This window comes from Betta splendens, chromosome 21, assembly GCF_900634795.4.
Source record: "Betta splendens chromosome 21, fBetSpl5.4, whole genome shotgun sequence".
Taxonomy (NCBI): Eukaryota; Metazoa; Chordata; class Actinopteri; order Anabantiformes; family Osphronemidae; genus Betta; species Betta splendens.
Window position 1 is genome coordinate 14,948,233 of NC_040899.1, and position 15,969 is coordinate 14,964,201.

Here is a 15,969-nt window from a genome sequence, read left to right on the forward strand (position 1 = left end):
AAGAAAACCATTAACTGCTCCAGGGATTCTCCAGAATATTTGATATAAACATCATGTAAGGAAGCGAACGTATATGTGTAAAATTTGTTGTGCATCTTCAATCAACCTTGGCATGACTTACCATGTCATCATATCCAAAGAAGGATAAAGATCAACTGGGTGATGAGTCGTTGGCATTGATCCTGGGAGACCTATGATCTGCCCCTGACCTGTTGATATAAAGCACCAAGCGTTTTAGGTTTGCTGCCTCTGGAGTGGAGCAGAAGCAGACGGTCTCCTCGGGAGGATCTTCGAGGTAAGAAGTGCGTGTTAGGATATGAATGAGACTAAACAGTGGGCGTCTGAGTAGTAACCAGATGTGCGTGCTGCAGATGTCCAGAGCAACCCTCTGGTTCGGGAGGCAGCGGTTCTAATCCAGGCCTCGTATCATTTCATTTCATGTTAAAACCACTGTGAACGTCTGGACCTGTGCTTCCTGGTGGAAAGCTTTACACAAACTGGTCCCTGCATGCTGATAGTCTCAGACACAAGATAACCAGCTCCAAGACCTAGATGTTGAGTTTTACCCAACTCACTGTCACATGAAATGCTTGTGTGGTAACATTTTTCACCTGTGTGTTTTGCAAAGGTCACAAAAAGAGTTGCGGGAAAAAAGTCAGCACCTTCTCAGATCTTTTTATTGTCTGGTTCAAAGATGGCAAAGAACTGAAGGATGGTCCAAAGTACCGCTATGTGTGACTTTGTGGCACTCATGGTTTGAGATGGGGTTCTGGCTGATCTGGGCAATTACATAATTACCATTGTACCATGTGTACAAACATTCATTGGTGCACTTTGCAGAGTTTGGTGTAATCGAGGTTTTAATGATGCATTTGCACTGGGTTCCAAGGTTTCCAAAGGTCCAGACAACATTAAAGCCAAGAGAGTTAGAACAGATGTGCTCAAAGCTGAAATAAGTGGAGAACCTCCTCCAGATGTGGCCTGGCTCAAAAATAGAGATGACCTTGAAGAAGACGACAGGTTGGCTAAACTGGAGCTTTAGTCACCACGAATGCTGCGTTTACCTGTATATGCGTGTTCACATTGCTTACTCAGGTTCTGCAGTAAAATGACTAAAGCTCAGTGACTTTGATTTGTCCTATATCCATACGGTTAACATTTGATTATTAATAGCAATGGCTGAAAATAAAGGTGCTGCTACTATTTTTCATGGTATTCTTTGAGGTTGGAGACACCAGCACAATCCTGACCATCAAAAATGCAAAGTTATCTGATGCTGGCAAATATGAAGTGTTTGTGGAAAACTGTCTGGCACAGATCAGTCTTTTGAGTGTGGACATCCTCTGATTCAACTTCACAACTACTGAACCAATATATATATCTGACATAAAAGCATCTGACATAAAATTATGGCAGAAGTCATGGAAAACAATAAATGTTCTGCGTTATTAGGTTCTGCTGGGGTGCCAAAAAAGATTTGTGTTGTTAATAAAGCTAAACATGGGGGGGTAAGTTTAATATTTGAATGCTTTTGGTTTCATGTATACTAATGACTAAAAACAAGTTGTTCCTCCTAGAACAAAATCAGGCTTGCGGATCCTACAGAAAGTAAATAGAGGTGCGGTGACAGCGCCATCTACCGCCTATAAGAGGAATCAAAGGTTTACTTGTTGCTCAGCTCTTAATTTCACGCAGTGAAAACCACGTGAGGCCCATTTGGCTTGAGGAGTCAGACGTGGTGAACACCTTTCACAAAATAGTGAGAGACAACGATGTGGTTAGGATCCAATAAATAGATTTACATAATGCATTTCTAAGATCAAAGCAAATGCACTACATTTGACCCCATCGCACAAACATACATATTAGGATGAAGATGCCTTTGAACTTCGGCGTTGCCGCTTTAAACGTTGTCGCCAACTTCCTCTTTTTTTGAGCCGGTTTCAAGGCTCCCCCATTCAAAACTCCAGTTAGACTGGGAAAAGTTCTAAATGACACTACGTACGCCGCCATGAGAGTTCTGGGAGTACAAGTTTGAATTGACAAGGCGAGTAAAGCCTGGCAACGACGTTGTACGTTAAATAGTAGGAGCTTGTGAAACGTGTACGCGGCTCCGGTCCCAGAGTCGCGAGGAGCGCACGACGAAGGCGCAGAGGCGCCGTGTGGCTTTAAGGCGGGGGCCTCCTTGAAACCGTCCACTTCCATTTTACCACGCTCAAACTCCCCAACTTCTACAACGCAACAACCTGTAGAAACAACATTTGAAAACTGTTTGGGCGCCTGAAACTTGGGCTTTTCGGATGAACCTGGACTAACCTGGCGTGTTGACCTTTAGAGCGGGTTCTTTCTTTTTACGGCAGCATGCCCGTTTGCAGACAGGGAGTGGCAAAACATAAATACATTTTTAGCCACAACTGCTCAAAGTGATCACAAGGAGCGACAACACGCCCTGCGGCTGAGTGACGGAGCTCATGGACCACTCGTCGTCGATAATCACTCAAGTGAGCAGAGAGGAGGAGGAAGATGCGACTCGTCGTGAAGAAGGTGAGTTTTCTGGCACTGTTGCGCTGCGCATGACAGCGCGAGGACCCGCCGCGGGGCCGCAGCCTGCAGCGCGCGAGCCGCCGGGACGTTCAGCGCAACCCACCCGGCGCCTCAACAGCGGGAAGCCGGTCAGCGGTGAGCACGTCCCGGTTAAAGCGGCGTGTCGAACCGCACAGTGACGCGGACTTGGGTTCGTGGAGGCGTGTTGCCGCTGACGCGCGGGAATCTGAGAGTTGTTTTTATGAGGAAAAAGTTGGACTAAAAGTTTTTTAACAGGTAGCGTAGCCGCAGGGGGCGGGGCCGCGCATGCGCACTGATAGTAGCTAGAGCTGTTAGGAGGTAGAAGGTTTCATGGCGTTTCTTGTTCGCTGCGTGGGTTTTCTCCCCCAGAGACTCCACATTATGATTGGCTGTTTTCTTACGGGCCCGTCGCGCTTCCACGGTCTGGACGGGCTCCAGCCTTTGACCCAGCCTGTGGAAGTGGTGCAAGTCAAAGAACCGAGAAGTAAAGGTGATGTGACTGATGTCGTGTATAAATAAAAAGCAGAATCAGCTAAAATAGTTGCTGTGCTGCAGAGTCCATCTGACAGTATCCAGGGTTTCTCAGTTCCACTTGTAGACAATGTGCCACGATCAGAACCTGTTTAACTGAAACAATGAGAACGTCCCCTTAGTCTAAACTCCCTACAAAAACCACAGCTGGTGAGAGCAGCCAACGCATGATCAGTGCTGTGGATGAGCTGACGGTGGGTGTTTGTCTGGCTCACCTTCAGGGTGTGTCCTGAGTCTTGCCCACTGTCCGATCATGGATGTTGGGATGCAGCATTTCAGGGATCATTGGTGGGTTAGTAGTACAGGAACTATACAAACAGGAGCAGGTCAGATGTTTGACTGTTATCATTGACTGAGAAGCGATTAAGCCCGTCCGCTACAATGCAGGACGCGCAACAAACCACAGTCCTATAACACTGCTGACATTGAAATCTGATCTGTTATTAACTTCAACCCTGAAGGTTTAAAAGTCATATTCCCACAACATAATATTCACAGTCCCACAGCTGAGATAAAAGTGCAGGTAATGCCACAAACCTGTGCAATATTGAGGAAAGTAAAGATGCAATTATTAGGGTAAAAAACACAATTACAGACAAAGTTTACAGGTTTGCATTTTGATTTGTATTTGTTTAACACCATCAAGAGGCCTAGAGGCTGGATTGGTGGCTTTGCATTGAGCCCTGTCCTGTTATTCTGAGGTACATCTGCATCTGTGGCATCCTCCAACAGCAGAAACCCACAAAGGCATCCGTCCTTTTACTGCAGCGTTCAGTACTCATTTAAACAGCTGCTTATTAGGTCATGACTATTGTGAACGATGGTTTTTCAAGTGTAAAATATTTACCGATGATCGTGTCTAAAGCTGTGGAGGCTACAGCTGTTTAGTCCAGATAAGTTAAACCAATTCAATATTTATATGTTTAATGTCAGTGTATCAGCCGATACTAAATAAAAATGTGTAGTTTTACTGAATAAGCCTAAATCGAGAACCAAACCCATTTTAAAATGAACAACCTGAGACCAGCTCCACGTCACATCACTGTTGGTGCTGGTGCCCCGTCCAGTCAGAAGGAGGCAGCAGCGTTCAGTGCATCAAAGCGCTGGCATCAGGAAGAGGTTGCAGGTCTTCTGGCCGTTTTGGTTCCAGAAGCTGCTTAAGCCATGCTGGGACATTATGAAGCCTCAATTTCAGAAGGCGTATAAGAATAAAGTGGCTGAAAATGAGTGGGGGACCAAATGACTAAAACAACATGCTTCACTGTAACAGACACAATGTTCTGACGTTGGTCAAGGTGAATGTTCTCAGGTTCCAGAGTGGACACTTGGATGTGACCTGACCTGAGTCCAGCTCGGTCACCATTTACTGTGGAGTGCAGCAGGTCGTCAGGTTGTAGCAGAGGATCAGTTGCCCATCGTAGGAGGCCTCATCCTTAGCGTGTGGATAGGAATAGAAGCAGCCAAGCACTCAGGCATGTTCAGCTGAGTGGGAGAGGCCGCTGCTGTAACCTCATTATCACAGTTGAGCCTCTTGGACAGGCAGGTGTAAGGAATGCCACAGCACAGCTTCTAAACGCCCAGACCCAAGCTGGGCACAACAACAGCCTGAGTAAGATGCTGGACTCCTGTGGGTTATTTACTTGGTTGTTTGAATTCAATGTATCTCTTTCATGGGTGAATATTCAGGATTAGTCACATGTTGAGGGTTAATTACATGTTAATCAGGTTAGTCACATGTTAGTCAGAGTTAGTCACATTTTGGTCAGGTTAGATTTAAGATTCAAAACATTATTAATCCTAGAGGGAAATTATTTTGCACACTTTGATCACTATCACAGTTATAGAGGTACACACATGAAGGTAGAGAGATTAAAAATAAGAATCCTACACATGCTTGTGTGGAGCACCTAATACTGATCAGCCTCTGGCTGAAGGTGCTCCTCTGTCCAGCCAGCACACTGTGTAGGGGGTGGAGGTGTTGTCTAGGATGGAGAGGAGTTGGACCAGCATCCTCCTCTCAGCTACAGCATGTAGGGTGTCCAGCTTCACCCCTGGAACAGAACCAGCCCTCCTGATCACTTTGTCCAGTCTGTTACTGTCTGCTACATTCATGCTGCTGCCCCACAGACCACAGCGTAAAACACTGGACCCACAGACTCATAGAACATCCTCAGCATGGAGCTCCAGGCGTTAAAGGACCTGAGCCTCCTCAGGAAGTACATCCTGCTCTGAGCCTTCTTGTTCACAGTTGAGGAGTTTTTTTTTCCAGTCCAGTTTATTGTAAGTACACTCCCAGGTATTTGTACTCAGTCACCACCTCCACCTCTTCCTTTTTAATAGTGAGAGGGGTGACAGCACTCCCAGATTTCCTAAAGTCTATCACCAGCTCCTTAGTTTTACTGATGTTCAGTTGGAGGTGGTTCTGTCCACACCAGTCCACAAAGCTGTCCACCACTCCCTGATACTGTGTGACGTCACCACCCTGGATACGTCCTACAATAGCAGAGTCATAGAGAACTTCTGGAGACGACAGGACTCTGAGTTGTACCTGAAGTCTGAGGTGCAGTGAAAAGGAAGGGAGACAGGACTGTCCCCTGTGGAGCTCCTGTGCTGCAGACCACAGTGTCATACATACAGTTCTGCCGACAGACGTACTGGGGGCGGTTGTGAGGTAGTCCATGATCCATGAGATCAGGGGGGCTCCACCTGCATGTCCTTCAGTTTCTCTCCCAGCAGAGCAGGCTGGATGGTGTTAAAAGCACTGGAGAAAGAAAAGAAAAGAACATGATCATCACTGAGGCGCCAGGCTGCAGGTGGTTGTAGGTGCAATGGAGCAGATGTATGATGGCGTCATCCACTCCTAGATGGAGTTGATACGGAACTGGAGGGGGTCGACTGAGGGTTTGACCACAGAACGCATGGAGTCCAGGATCAGCCTCTCAAAAGCCTTCATGATGTTAAAGGTCAGAGTGACATGTCAGTCAGAGCTAGTTACTGTTGCACATAAAGACCAACATAAGTCTTGAAGCAGAAAAAGACCAGTAGCGTTGTTACATCCATCCAGGGGGTAATTATGGAATAGTTTTCATACAGTACATAGTTTGTTATTGGAATAGTGCAGATATGTGACATAAACACTGAGTTGTGACACAATGACTGAAGCTTTGCATCTGTGGGAGGATGCTGTCCCTCACATCTACCAGCTGAACACTGGTTCACGTAGTGCTGCCTGTGCTCATGCTGGCATATGCAGAGTAGACTGTAGGAGGCTTTGGGACTGATGGGCCCATTAGGTTTTAGGACCTTTTCTGTTCTCAGAGTTCAGTCTTGTCATTGTTTTTGGCCTGGTGAGCAGACCTGCTGTCAGAGTCACTGCCTCAGGCAGCACAGCGCTTTTAGTTCCACCTGCTCACTTCCCTCAGAAGTGTTTGTCCACAAAGCCTTTGCTCTGGGACCCAGAGACTATGCCTGAACAAGCAACAGGCAGCCTGTGCTTGATGCTTGCCAGACACCCTTAGCTCTAGTTGAAGGAAGCAGTCAACAGGTCAGATCTGTGGGGAATAAAGCTGTAGCAAAGTAGGTCAGACTGAAACTGGGCCAGAGAGAAGCTTTGGTTTGGTTCAGTTCATCTGCAGTCGAGTATTTTGCTTTATTGTTTATTGATGCTTGTTTCATATTCAGCTCCCCCTTCAATAGTTAGTTAGAATCATATAGGGGTAATGTACTGTACATGCCTCCTCTGCCTGCCTGTGTTTCTCATGGGGGCTCTTCATCCCTGCTCTCCAAGCTTTTAACTGGCTCAGTGCACCTTATCCACTTTATCGGCAGTGGCTGGCCACATGTTATAAAACCATGTTAATATACGCATCAGATGTACTATGTACACTTCACCAGGCTGACATGTCCGTGATGCTGCTGGACCTGAACATTGCGTGATTGGCAGAGTGACGTACAGTATGACAGCCTGGTCAGAGAGGTTTCCTTCTTTGACACTAGGTTTTTTTTACCAACATCTGTTGTTTAAAGATTTCTTTTTGGTGACCATAATTTAACACGTATGTATGTGTGTTTCTATAATAGATGGATGGTTTAGTCTCAGGTGACTTCTAATCACTGATCAATAATAAAGCAGGGATTCATCTGTTTTGCTCATGCCCAAATTTGGGTTTTGGTGTTGTACAAAGCAAATGAAATAATTATTGGTTCAAAAAAACAACTTCCGTACTGTAATGATACTAAGGTGTCTTCAACCGCCCAGTTTCAGGTCTGACATGTAAACCTGGAAATTCTTCATTTGAAATAATTAGACACAAGAAATCCACCCACCACAGAGCAGGGGTCCTGCTGACAACAGCTGCAGTGACGAACAGATCAAATGATCTGACCCCAGTTATGACACATAAGTGGCTTTGCTGCTGTGCTTCCTGTATGAGTGACGTGATGTAAATCCATTCCTGTGTTGTGTAACGATGCTTTGTCGGCCTGTGTTCCAGGTGCGAAGGACGTTTCCCCCCCGACAAAGCCTCGCAGCAGAGGCCTCTTCCACCGTATCTTCTGCTGCTTGTGCCGCAGAGAGACTGGGCCCCCTGCTGTGAAGAGCAGCGCCGCCCTGTTGGTGGAAGAAAATGGAACCAGAGTGAGTTTGACGCCTCTCTTGGCATGTGACAGCCACGTGATGCCTGAAGCACATGTTTTCTAGCCTCAGCTATTCATGCTGTCCTACTGTATTTCTGTCTAAGGCAGTGGTGAGCAGGGCTCAATCACAAGATGAGTAGGAGCCACAACGAGTGTGGAAACGGCCCAAATTCATGTCTGACTGCAAGATCGCTCCAAAACTGTTAAGCTGCTGAGGCCTCTGGTGAAGCACATTACACAGTCACCTTAGCGTACAGCCTGAAGTTGTCAGGTGCCAACGTGGCCCCAATAAGCCTCTAATGAAGAGTAGACCATGAAGGTGAAGCTCCACGGCTCCACCTGTGACTGACCACAGATCCTTATGTAACATGTGCTACGTTATCTGAAGTATATTCTTGGAAAACAACGTGGCTTTTGGCAGTGATGTGGAGATCGAGTGTTGAAGATGTTCTCAGGTGTCCGTTTCAGATTTATGCCTTAGTTCAGCCTTTTATAGAGATTTGATATTTCAGAAGTTATTTGTCACGTCTTTCCAGGCCCCCAAAATAAATAGCTCGTCTCTTGCAACGGGAGGGTGGAGTCAGGGGCCGGTGTCGGTTTTGGTTGTGACAAGCTGTCATGTCAACGTGCTGCTCCGGTTGCTGTAGTCTCTGCCTGCCCCTCACCACCCGTGTTCCTCTGCATTCTGAATGGACCCTCCAGGTACCTGCCAAACCTTTGGACTAGGACTCTGCAGGACTAGACAGCAAGACCTGACCTAATGCACGGACCATGCATTGTTAAGTAGCGCAGCCCAGAGGGACGTCTACCATGTATTTGGAAAACTCAGAGCAACACAACCTCTCTGGAGCTGGAGCGCTGTCTGCTGAAGCCATGCTAGCGGAGCAGTGCCAGGTTCCCAAACTAACAGAACCTGCAGACTTTAGCAGCGCCTTGAAGGGAAGCGCTGGACTTGGCATGTCGGTCCTAGTGGAATACACTGAGCACGCTGGCAGCAGGGACGTGGACTTGTGTCCCTGCAGCCGAGACGAGACCGAAGCCTTCACATACTGCAATGGACACGCTGAGATGTTTGTGCAGTACCCTGCAAGCGGTGGAGGCTTTGAATGTGATCACATAGGCGATAACTGTGAGACTGCAGAGTTAAGCCAAGCATGTGGTGAATGTGCTCGACTCTGTGAGTGTTTTAAGTCCTCTGAGCTTTGTGCTACTGATAGCTTAACGTCCAGAGGTAATTATTGTGGACACTGTGTTGAACACCTCCAGTTATTCCAGCCATGTGAGCCCCTTGGCCGACAGTGCGAGTCTTTTGACTTGGAGCCAGATGAAGCGCTGATGAATTGTGGCGGTTTTAATCAGTGTGAAATGTCTGATTTCATAGCGGGGAACACAGACGACGGTGAGGAACTGTCTGATGAGCGGGACGAATGCTTTGACTCGGACCCAGACATTTCAGCACAGGACTCTGAACCGTGTGACAGCACGGTGTCCACGCCGGACCTTCCTGACCCGGTGGACACGCCAGACTGCAGCGCAGACCACACTCAGGATCAGACGGACTCAGAGTCAACCAATGGTGATTGTGATGATTTGAAGAACTGTCCTCCTGAACTCAGGGACGATGACGATTTAACAGATGATGTCAGTTCCTGCACCACAAATGCTCACGTGTACTTTGATGAGGGGGAACTTGATTGTACAGGAAATGAATGTTATGAGGATAAAGAAAATCAGGATTCTGAAGCAGAGCAGGAGTACGAGCTGACGGAGCCTCAGGGCTCTGAAGAAGAATGTTTCTCAAACTGTTTTTCTCTGGAAACCAAGTCATTCACCACGTTTCCTGATGAGAGTCTTCCCTCAGACCACTGCTCAGACTCATCTGGGGAATCCGACAAGGTGGTTCAGGAGGATGAGCAGACACAGTGGGAGTCGTTTGAAGAGGATGAACGACCAGAACAGATCAAGACGAACGACAGTAATGGGGAAGAGGAGGAAACGCCCACTGGTGATATAGTGATCGAGGACTATTTTGATTTCTTCGACAGAGTTGATTACTGTCGTCACCAGTTCTTACAAAAGCGCTGCTACATTTCTTGCTTTGATGGCGGCGACATTGATGCTTGCCTGCATGTTAAAGAAGACTCACAGAAATCTAGTGCTGAAATTGAATGTACTTTTGAAGAGTTACCAGGAGGGGAAGCTGACGGGTGCTTAGACGCAGATGACTTTACCTCTGGGGATAGTGACAGTGAGTCTGAGAACTACGCAGAGGACTGGAGCGCTGCCCATGAGTCGGGTTCGGAAGACAATGACTCTGAGGAGTGTGAGGGTGAGTCCTGTGGCCAGGACCACGAGGATGCAGCTTCTGTGTCCGATGGTGAGGACCCGCAGAAATGTAGTGCTGTTATTGAATGTACATTTGAGGATTTTCCAGAAGGGGAAGCTGACGTGTGCTTAGATGCCTCTGAAGAAGCAGGTGACTTTACCTCTGGGGAAAGTTGCGATGAGTCCGTGAACAACGCAGAGGACTGGAGCGTTGCCTACGACTCGAATTTGGCAGACAATGACTCTGAGGAGTGTGAGGGTGAGTCCTGTGGCCAAGACAACGAGGACGCGGGTTCTGTGTCCGAGGGGGACTTTGGTGAAGTGTGTGAGGAGGAAGCTGAGGTCTGCCCGTACTATGGGAAGGAGGACACCATGTGTGCCCCATGTGCTGACGACATCTCTGTCGAAGGGGACGCTTATGAAGATGATGTCTGTGATGCCCACAGTTCTGGAGTGTCTACAGTGGATCACGCGAGGGCCGCTGGTTCCGACTGGAACGGGGAGCCTTCGCCCCCAGACAAGACATTTAGGGAATGCTCAGAAATGGAGCCATATTGGTTCCTTCAGAGAAATGAGCCAGATGTTGAGGAATATTATGCGTGTGAAATTAGAAGTATTCAGTTGTCGGGTGAACAGTCACTGAACGAATTTATCATCGGAGGACATGATCAGATAAACTCTGGAAATATTGAAGGATTTGTTTCTGGCAGTGGCAGAAAAGATGCTCCATTTACCCTCAAGGAGCTGGCGACTGCAGCAGCTGCGCAGACGACGGCCAGTTGGACACTGACTGCACTAGCAGAGCACTTGGCCGGTTGCTTTGTCGCGGAGAGAATCCCCGACAAAGACGATGGGCTCCCTGAGGTTTCAGGTGGGACCGGACCTCCTCTGGGTGTTATTCACAGTGTTGCGTCAGACGCACACAGTGAGGCTAGCTGGACGTGTGAGCAAAGCGAGGAAGAGGAGGAGACGAGCGACAGCGAGGCCTCTGAGTGCTGTGAATGCGAGTACTGCGTCCCCCCAGAACTGCAGGTACTGGATGGAGAGTGGGTCAGAAGCAGCTGCTAACAGTCTAGCTCTATTTTTGTGTCTTGAGGCCTTAGCTGCAGGCCATCAGCCGTCTGTGGCTTGCGTGTCACTCTGCACAGACAAACGCTGGCGTGCGTCGCAGCAGCCGTCTGTCAGTGTCACCACACCTTTTTTAGAATCCCAATCACAAAACAAACAGCAGCCTGTGACCACGTGTTGAAGGATGAGACATAGATGCTGATGTTTACACGCTCTGTCAACAGGGCAGCAGCTGAAGCCTCACGATAATGACCTGAGCACTTCCTTGTGTTTCACAGGCTGCACTCAAAGGCCAAATGAACTCATTCTGTCTCCTTGTCCATGTTTGTCTTCAGGTTCCAGCTCAACCGCTTCTTCCACGGATTAAATCAAGTGATGCAGGGAAGATCTGTGTGGTCCTCGACTTGGATGAAACTCTAGTTCATAGTTCATTCAAGGTTGGTATGTCTCTGTGATCATGATCCTCGTGGCCTCATTGTTTCTTTAGACAGGTTTCTAATCTGCAGCGTCAGCGTTTCCCCTTTCCTTCATACAGGCCTTTAAAATTTTTTTGAAGACTCTTTAGTTTTTTACACAAAAGACATCAACACACATTCACACACTGTCCTCCCCTGTTGGTTGGTGGGGACCATCTGACTCGCTTTCTAGCAGCCAGAGCTTTGCACACAGGCACAAATTGGTTCACAGGCTCCTGTCCATGTTACAAGCAAAGCCAGCAAAAACAGCTTTTTTCTACATGTTTCTGGATGTTAGCAGCACGACGCACTGCACACACTCATGACCAGTAGCATAGTTCATTCGTGAATATGAAATGGTTCTCATTTATTACCACACTGGCAGCAATTAGTCTCATTAATATGTTTCAATTAAAGGAAAGAAGGAAGTACGAGAGGAGTCGCATCGACCTCCTATCGTGCTGCCACTTAAACGCTAGCTTACATCCCAGAATCTAGTCCGGTCTATGTAGAAATCTGTGTGTTCTCTGCTTGTTGTTCCTACAAATGGCCCACTTTTTTTGAATAGATGCCTTTTAAGGTCGCGCTTAGTGAACAAAGTAATCAATGTCAGAGTCAAGGCTCCGTGTCACCACAAATTATGTAATGAATGCCATGTGCTGTTTGGTCCCTCTCAGGTCACAGACTGTCCTCCACCATGTCACTGGATACAGCCGCCTGCTATGTGTAAACAGGCTCTGGCTCTGTAAGGCTCGTGTTGAACACGAGAAGCATCATAAAAGTCGTGGCTCTGACACAGATACTATAAATAGAATTAGGTAAATGCACTTTAACGGTCGTCAGACAGTCTGCTTAGAGCGGAGAGCAGTGAAGGCTGTGTGTGATGAGCAGAGCGACAGCTGAGGAGCCTCGGTGCGACGGGTCACAGAGTTTACTACCTGCTGTGTACAGTCACACATTTATTAGCTCCTAATAGATCCTGTGTGATTTGATGGGCGGAACTCACTCCCTCTCCCCTTTATTGTCCACAGCCAGTGAACAATGCTGACTTTATCATTCCAGTGGAGATTGATGGAACCGTTCACCAGGTACGTACCTGCAGCCGCTCTGTCACGTGCAGCCTGTGCAGCAGAGCCACGGTGTGATGGTCTAAAAGCTTCAAACCTTGCACATCTTACTGAGCTGGAGCCCTGACAGAGCTGCAGTCCTCTCTGTTGATGGCTCCAAGCAGGAGGCGGCGGTCTATTTCAGTGGTCTGACGAAATGAGGAAACCCTCTGAGGCTTCTCGGAAACCACTGGCCATCAATCCCGTCTGCCGTGTGAGCTGCTCCTCTGTGCGCTGGAAGTGTGAGGGCGTGGGTCTGTTTCAAGTAATCCAGGATAGGCTTGTTAAAGCGGGGAAGCCTATTCAGGAGAACTTGGTTCAGAAACAAGGCCGCCAGCATCTCCATGGAGGCAGAGGTGTGCTCTCCCCTCTGTCGCGTCATCCTTAAACTGTTAAACTGTCGCTGGAGCTTCTTCGCGCTGCTGATTGGTTGCTGATTGGTGGCACATACTGTGTAACTGAGGCATACTCTCCTTCCTTCTGTCTCATCACAGGTGTACGTGTTAAAGAGGCCCCACGTGGACGAGTTCCTGCAGAGGATGGGGGAGTTGTTTGAGTGTGTGTTGTTCACTGCGAGCTTGGCCAAGGTGCGTCCACACCTCAGCTATGTGGTTGGTTTGTGTTGATGCTCAGTCACACGCGTGTCAGACACAGAGGGGCTTAGACGCAGCACCTGCCCAGACATCATTCACCGACTGGTCTGTGCTTTGCCTTAATTGCTTTGACCTGGTTGAAGAAACTGGGATTCAGTCTGTTTTTATAATCATTATTCCAGCAGAGCATCAGACACGTCTTGCAAATGCATAAACCTTTTCTCTCTGGATTGATACATTTTCTCCTTTCTTTAGCAAAACTCACTGATGTCATTCAAACAGTCTAAACTTTGTTTTAGCTTTGGTGACCAAAGAGAAACCATCTATTCCTAACTATTAGAAACCAGCAAGACCATGAAGCACCACTTTAACGTCCTTCACACAAATCTTCAACTAGCATCAGTCTGAAGACCTTAGAAAGTTGCCAGGTCTGTGTTGTTCTTTACCAGCATGGATGGAGGAGGTCGAAGGCAGAGACTAAGGCAGAGTATCAACAGTGGCTGTGTCTCATCCTCCAATAGATTTACAGTATTTTAGTTCTCAGACAGGCTACAATGACAATCACTGATGCACTGATTCACACTGAGATAAGTGTTTTGTATTTTGTTGTCCACTGTGTACTGACTGATTGAAAGTGCTCACATTCTTGTTGAACCTGAAAAGTGTGTCATTTTGACCATGGAGAAGCTGTTGGAGTAAGTGTTTGGAAAATGTGGCGTTTCAGTTGACGGCTGCATCAAAGCCATCAATTAAAACTGTAAATGCTGTGTGCTGCTGTAGTACGCGGATCCTGTGTCCGACCTGCTGGACAAGTGGGGCGTCTTTCGCAGCCGTCTCTTCCGGGAGTCCTGCGTCTTCCACCAAGGGAACTACGTAAAAGACCTGAGCCGTTTAGGACGAGACCTCAACAAGGTCATCATCCTCGACAACTCGCCGGCGTCCTACGTCTTCCACCCTGACAACGCAGTAAGTCTGATGTCCACTGGTGTCACTACGCTTCCAGCCGCCTTCACTGTGTGGTGAACCATAGGACCTCCACTGGAGACATGTGTATGAACCCCCATCAGCATTGAAAGGGTTTTCTTTCTTCACTTACATACAAATAATTAGCTTTGTTTCTAAATGATGTTTCCCTTTTGCTGAATTAGATGCAAACATGCACAGCTTTGTCGTTAATCAGCGCTAAGCATTTCTTCTTTGTTTGAATCTCCAGGTTCCTGTAGCTTCCTGGTTCGATGACATGTCCGACACTGAGCTCCTTGATCTCATCCCCTTCTTTGAAGGCCTAAGCAAAGCAGAGGACGTCTATGCTATTCTCAGGCAGCAGCGGACGACGAGTTAACGGAAGCAGGATCCAGCAATGAAACCTATGACCAGCACATCTGACTATGGGGCCACGGGGCCAGCGGGCCACAGGCCCAACACCGCTTCCCACTTCAAGGACCACGCTGCAGAGACGCTCGTCACGTGACCTCACGTTGTGACAGTCCTGGATCACCACTACGCCTTACTGTACCCGACCTGGCAGAGCAGCCAGTGTGCCGCTAATGCTTCCTGCAGTTATAACGTGTGACTGTGACAAATGAACCACGTTGGTACAATCTAGCATTCGCTGTTATATCAAGGCTTCAAGTCAACGGTTACAGTAGTTAACTGAGCCCTGGATGAGCCCGAGTCCTCTGCTTGGTACGTCCCACTGTCCTGTGATGTGCAGGACTGGTACCACTGGTCTCCATCCACCACAGCAGGGCCCATGTTGGGGGGGTCCTGTGCTTCATCGTGACGATTGCAGTAACTCGCTGAGGCACCGTGGACGAGTCAGACGCTTCGACGCCTCCCGTCAGTCGACTTGAATAAAGCTTTTCTTCTTGTGCGTATTGGGCTTTCAGGGGAACTGGGGCCTGGCCCTGGTTTGCTTTGCCTCGGCCTCGACTGGGTGCGACTGTTTCCCTACTTGTTGTGTAAGTTTCAGTGTGATTGTGAGTGTTTACATTGGTTTGGGACTTTTTTTAAGATGATGTTGACAATATGTGAAGACATAACTTTGATTTACTTTTTTTACTGTATGAACAAAAGAACAAAAGCCTCAAGTAAAAGAATAAAGAGTAAAGCGAGTTTTTAAATTTGTGCTGATTTAAAAAAAAAAGACACCTAGAGATATTTCTACCTTGCATCAATAAAGCATGTTTATTGAAACAGGTGTTTGGCTGCTGTTCCACAAACACAACATGGCAAATGGAATTTGAAACAGATTTTAAAAACAACCAACTTCACCAACTCAAAACGTAAAACAAGCAGTTCAGTAAATCAAGCTTCCTTGATTGTCGCCAGGTCGTCTAGTAGTCGCTGACCTGTTTAGTTTCTAAACTGTCCCATTTTTGGCCCAATGTATTTACAAGTTTCATGCTGCAAGACCAATTCAGTGTGAATTCAACTTCATCAAAACATACAAAATGTCCATATAATGGACGAATGATCAAAATGGATGTGAACTAAAATGTATTGGTTTAGGTGAATGATTTATTGTAAAGGCTGGATTTGATATGGATGCAGGGAGTGTTTTAGGGGGTTCACTCATTTTTTATTGGAGCAGGTTCAGTTTTAATCTTCACAACAAGGTTACCGTCTCAGTCACACTGCAAAACACATTTTCACACACAGTTTATACAAACAACCCTGTTTCCAAAAAGT

General features: G+C 47.4%; 2 protein-coding genes across 3 annotated transcripts; both read left to right on the top strand.

Annotated features, from left to right (window-relative positions):
* Positions 1-603: 603 nt before the first annotated feature.
* On the top strand, positions 604-1,499 carry LOC114847039 (SPEG neighbor protein-like; the record flags this gene model as incomplete). Its single annotated transcript, XM_029136326.3, is given in 3 exon segments — positions 604-734; positions 736-1,022; positions 1,214-1,499. Coding segments are annotated over 3 exon segments (552 nt in total), but the record flags the coding sequence as incomplete, so codon positions are not given.
* A 361-nt stretch (positions 1,500-1,860) lies between these two features.
* On the top strand, positions 1,861-15,474 carry ctdsp1 (CTD (carboxy-terminal domain, RNA polymerase II, polypeptide A) small phosphatase 1). 2 transcript variants are annotated; one of them, XM_029137295.3, is made up of 7 exons: positions 1,861-2,544; positions 7,590-7,732; positions 11,460-11,561; positions 12,611-12,667; positions 13,180-13,272; positions 14,059-14,244; positions 14,492-15,474. In XM_029137295.3, exons 1-7 carry the CDS (start codon positions 2,472-2,474, stop codon positions 14,618-14,620), a joined length of 783 nt encoding a protein of 260 aa, XP_028993128.1. In that variant the 5' UTR covers positions 1,861-2,471; the 3' UTR covers positions 14,621-15,474. The 2 variants fall into 2 exon arrangements, with proteins under 2 accessions (XP_028993128.1, XP_040924631.1); XM_041068697.2 differs by lacking the exons at positions 1,861-2,544; positions 7,590-7,732 and adding an exon at positions 7,836-11,088.
* The last annotated feature ends 495 nt before the right edge of the window (positions 15,475-15,969 follow it).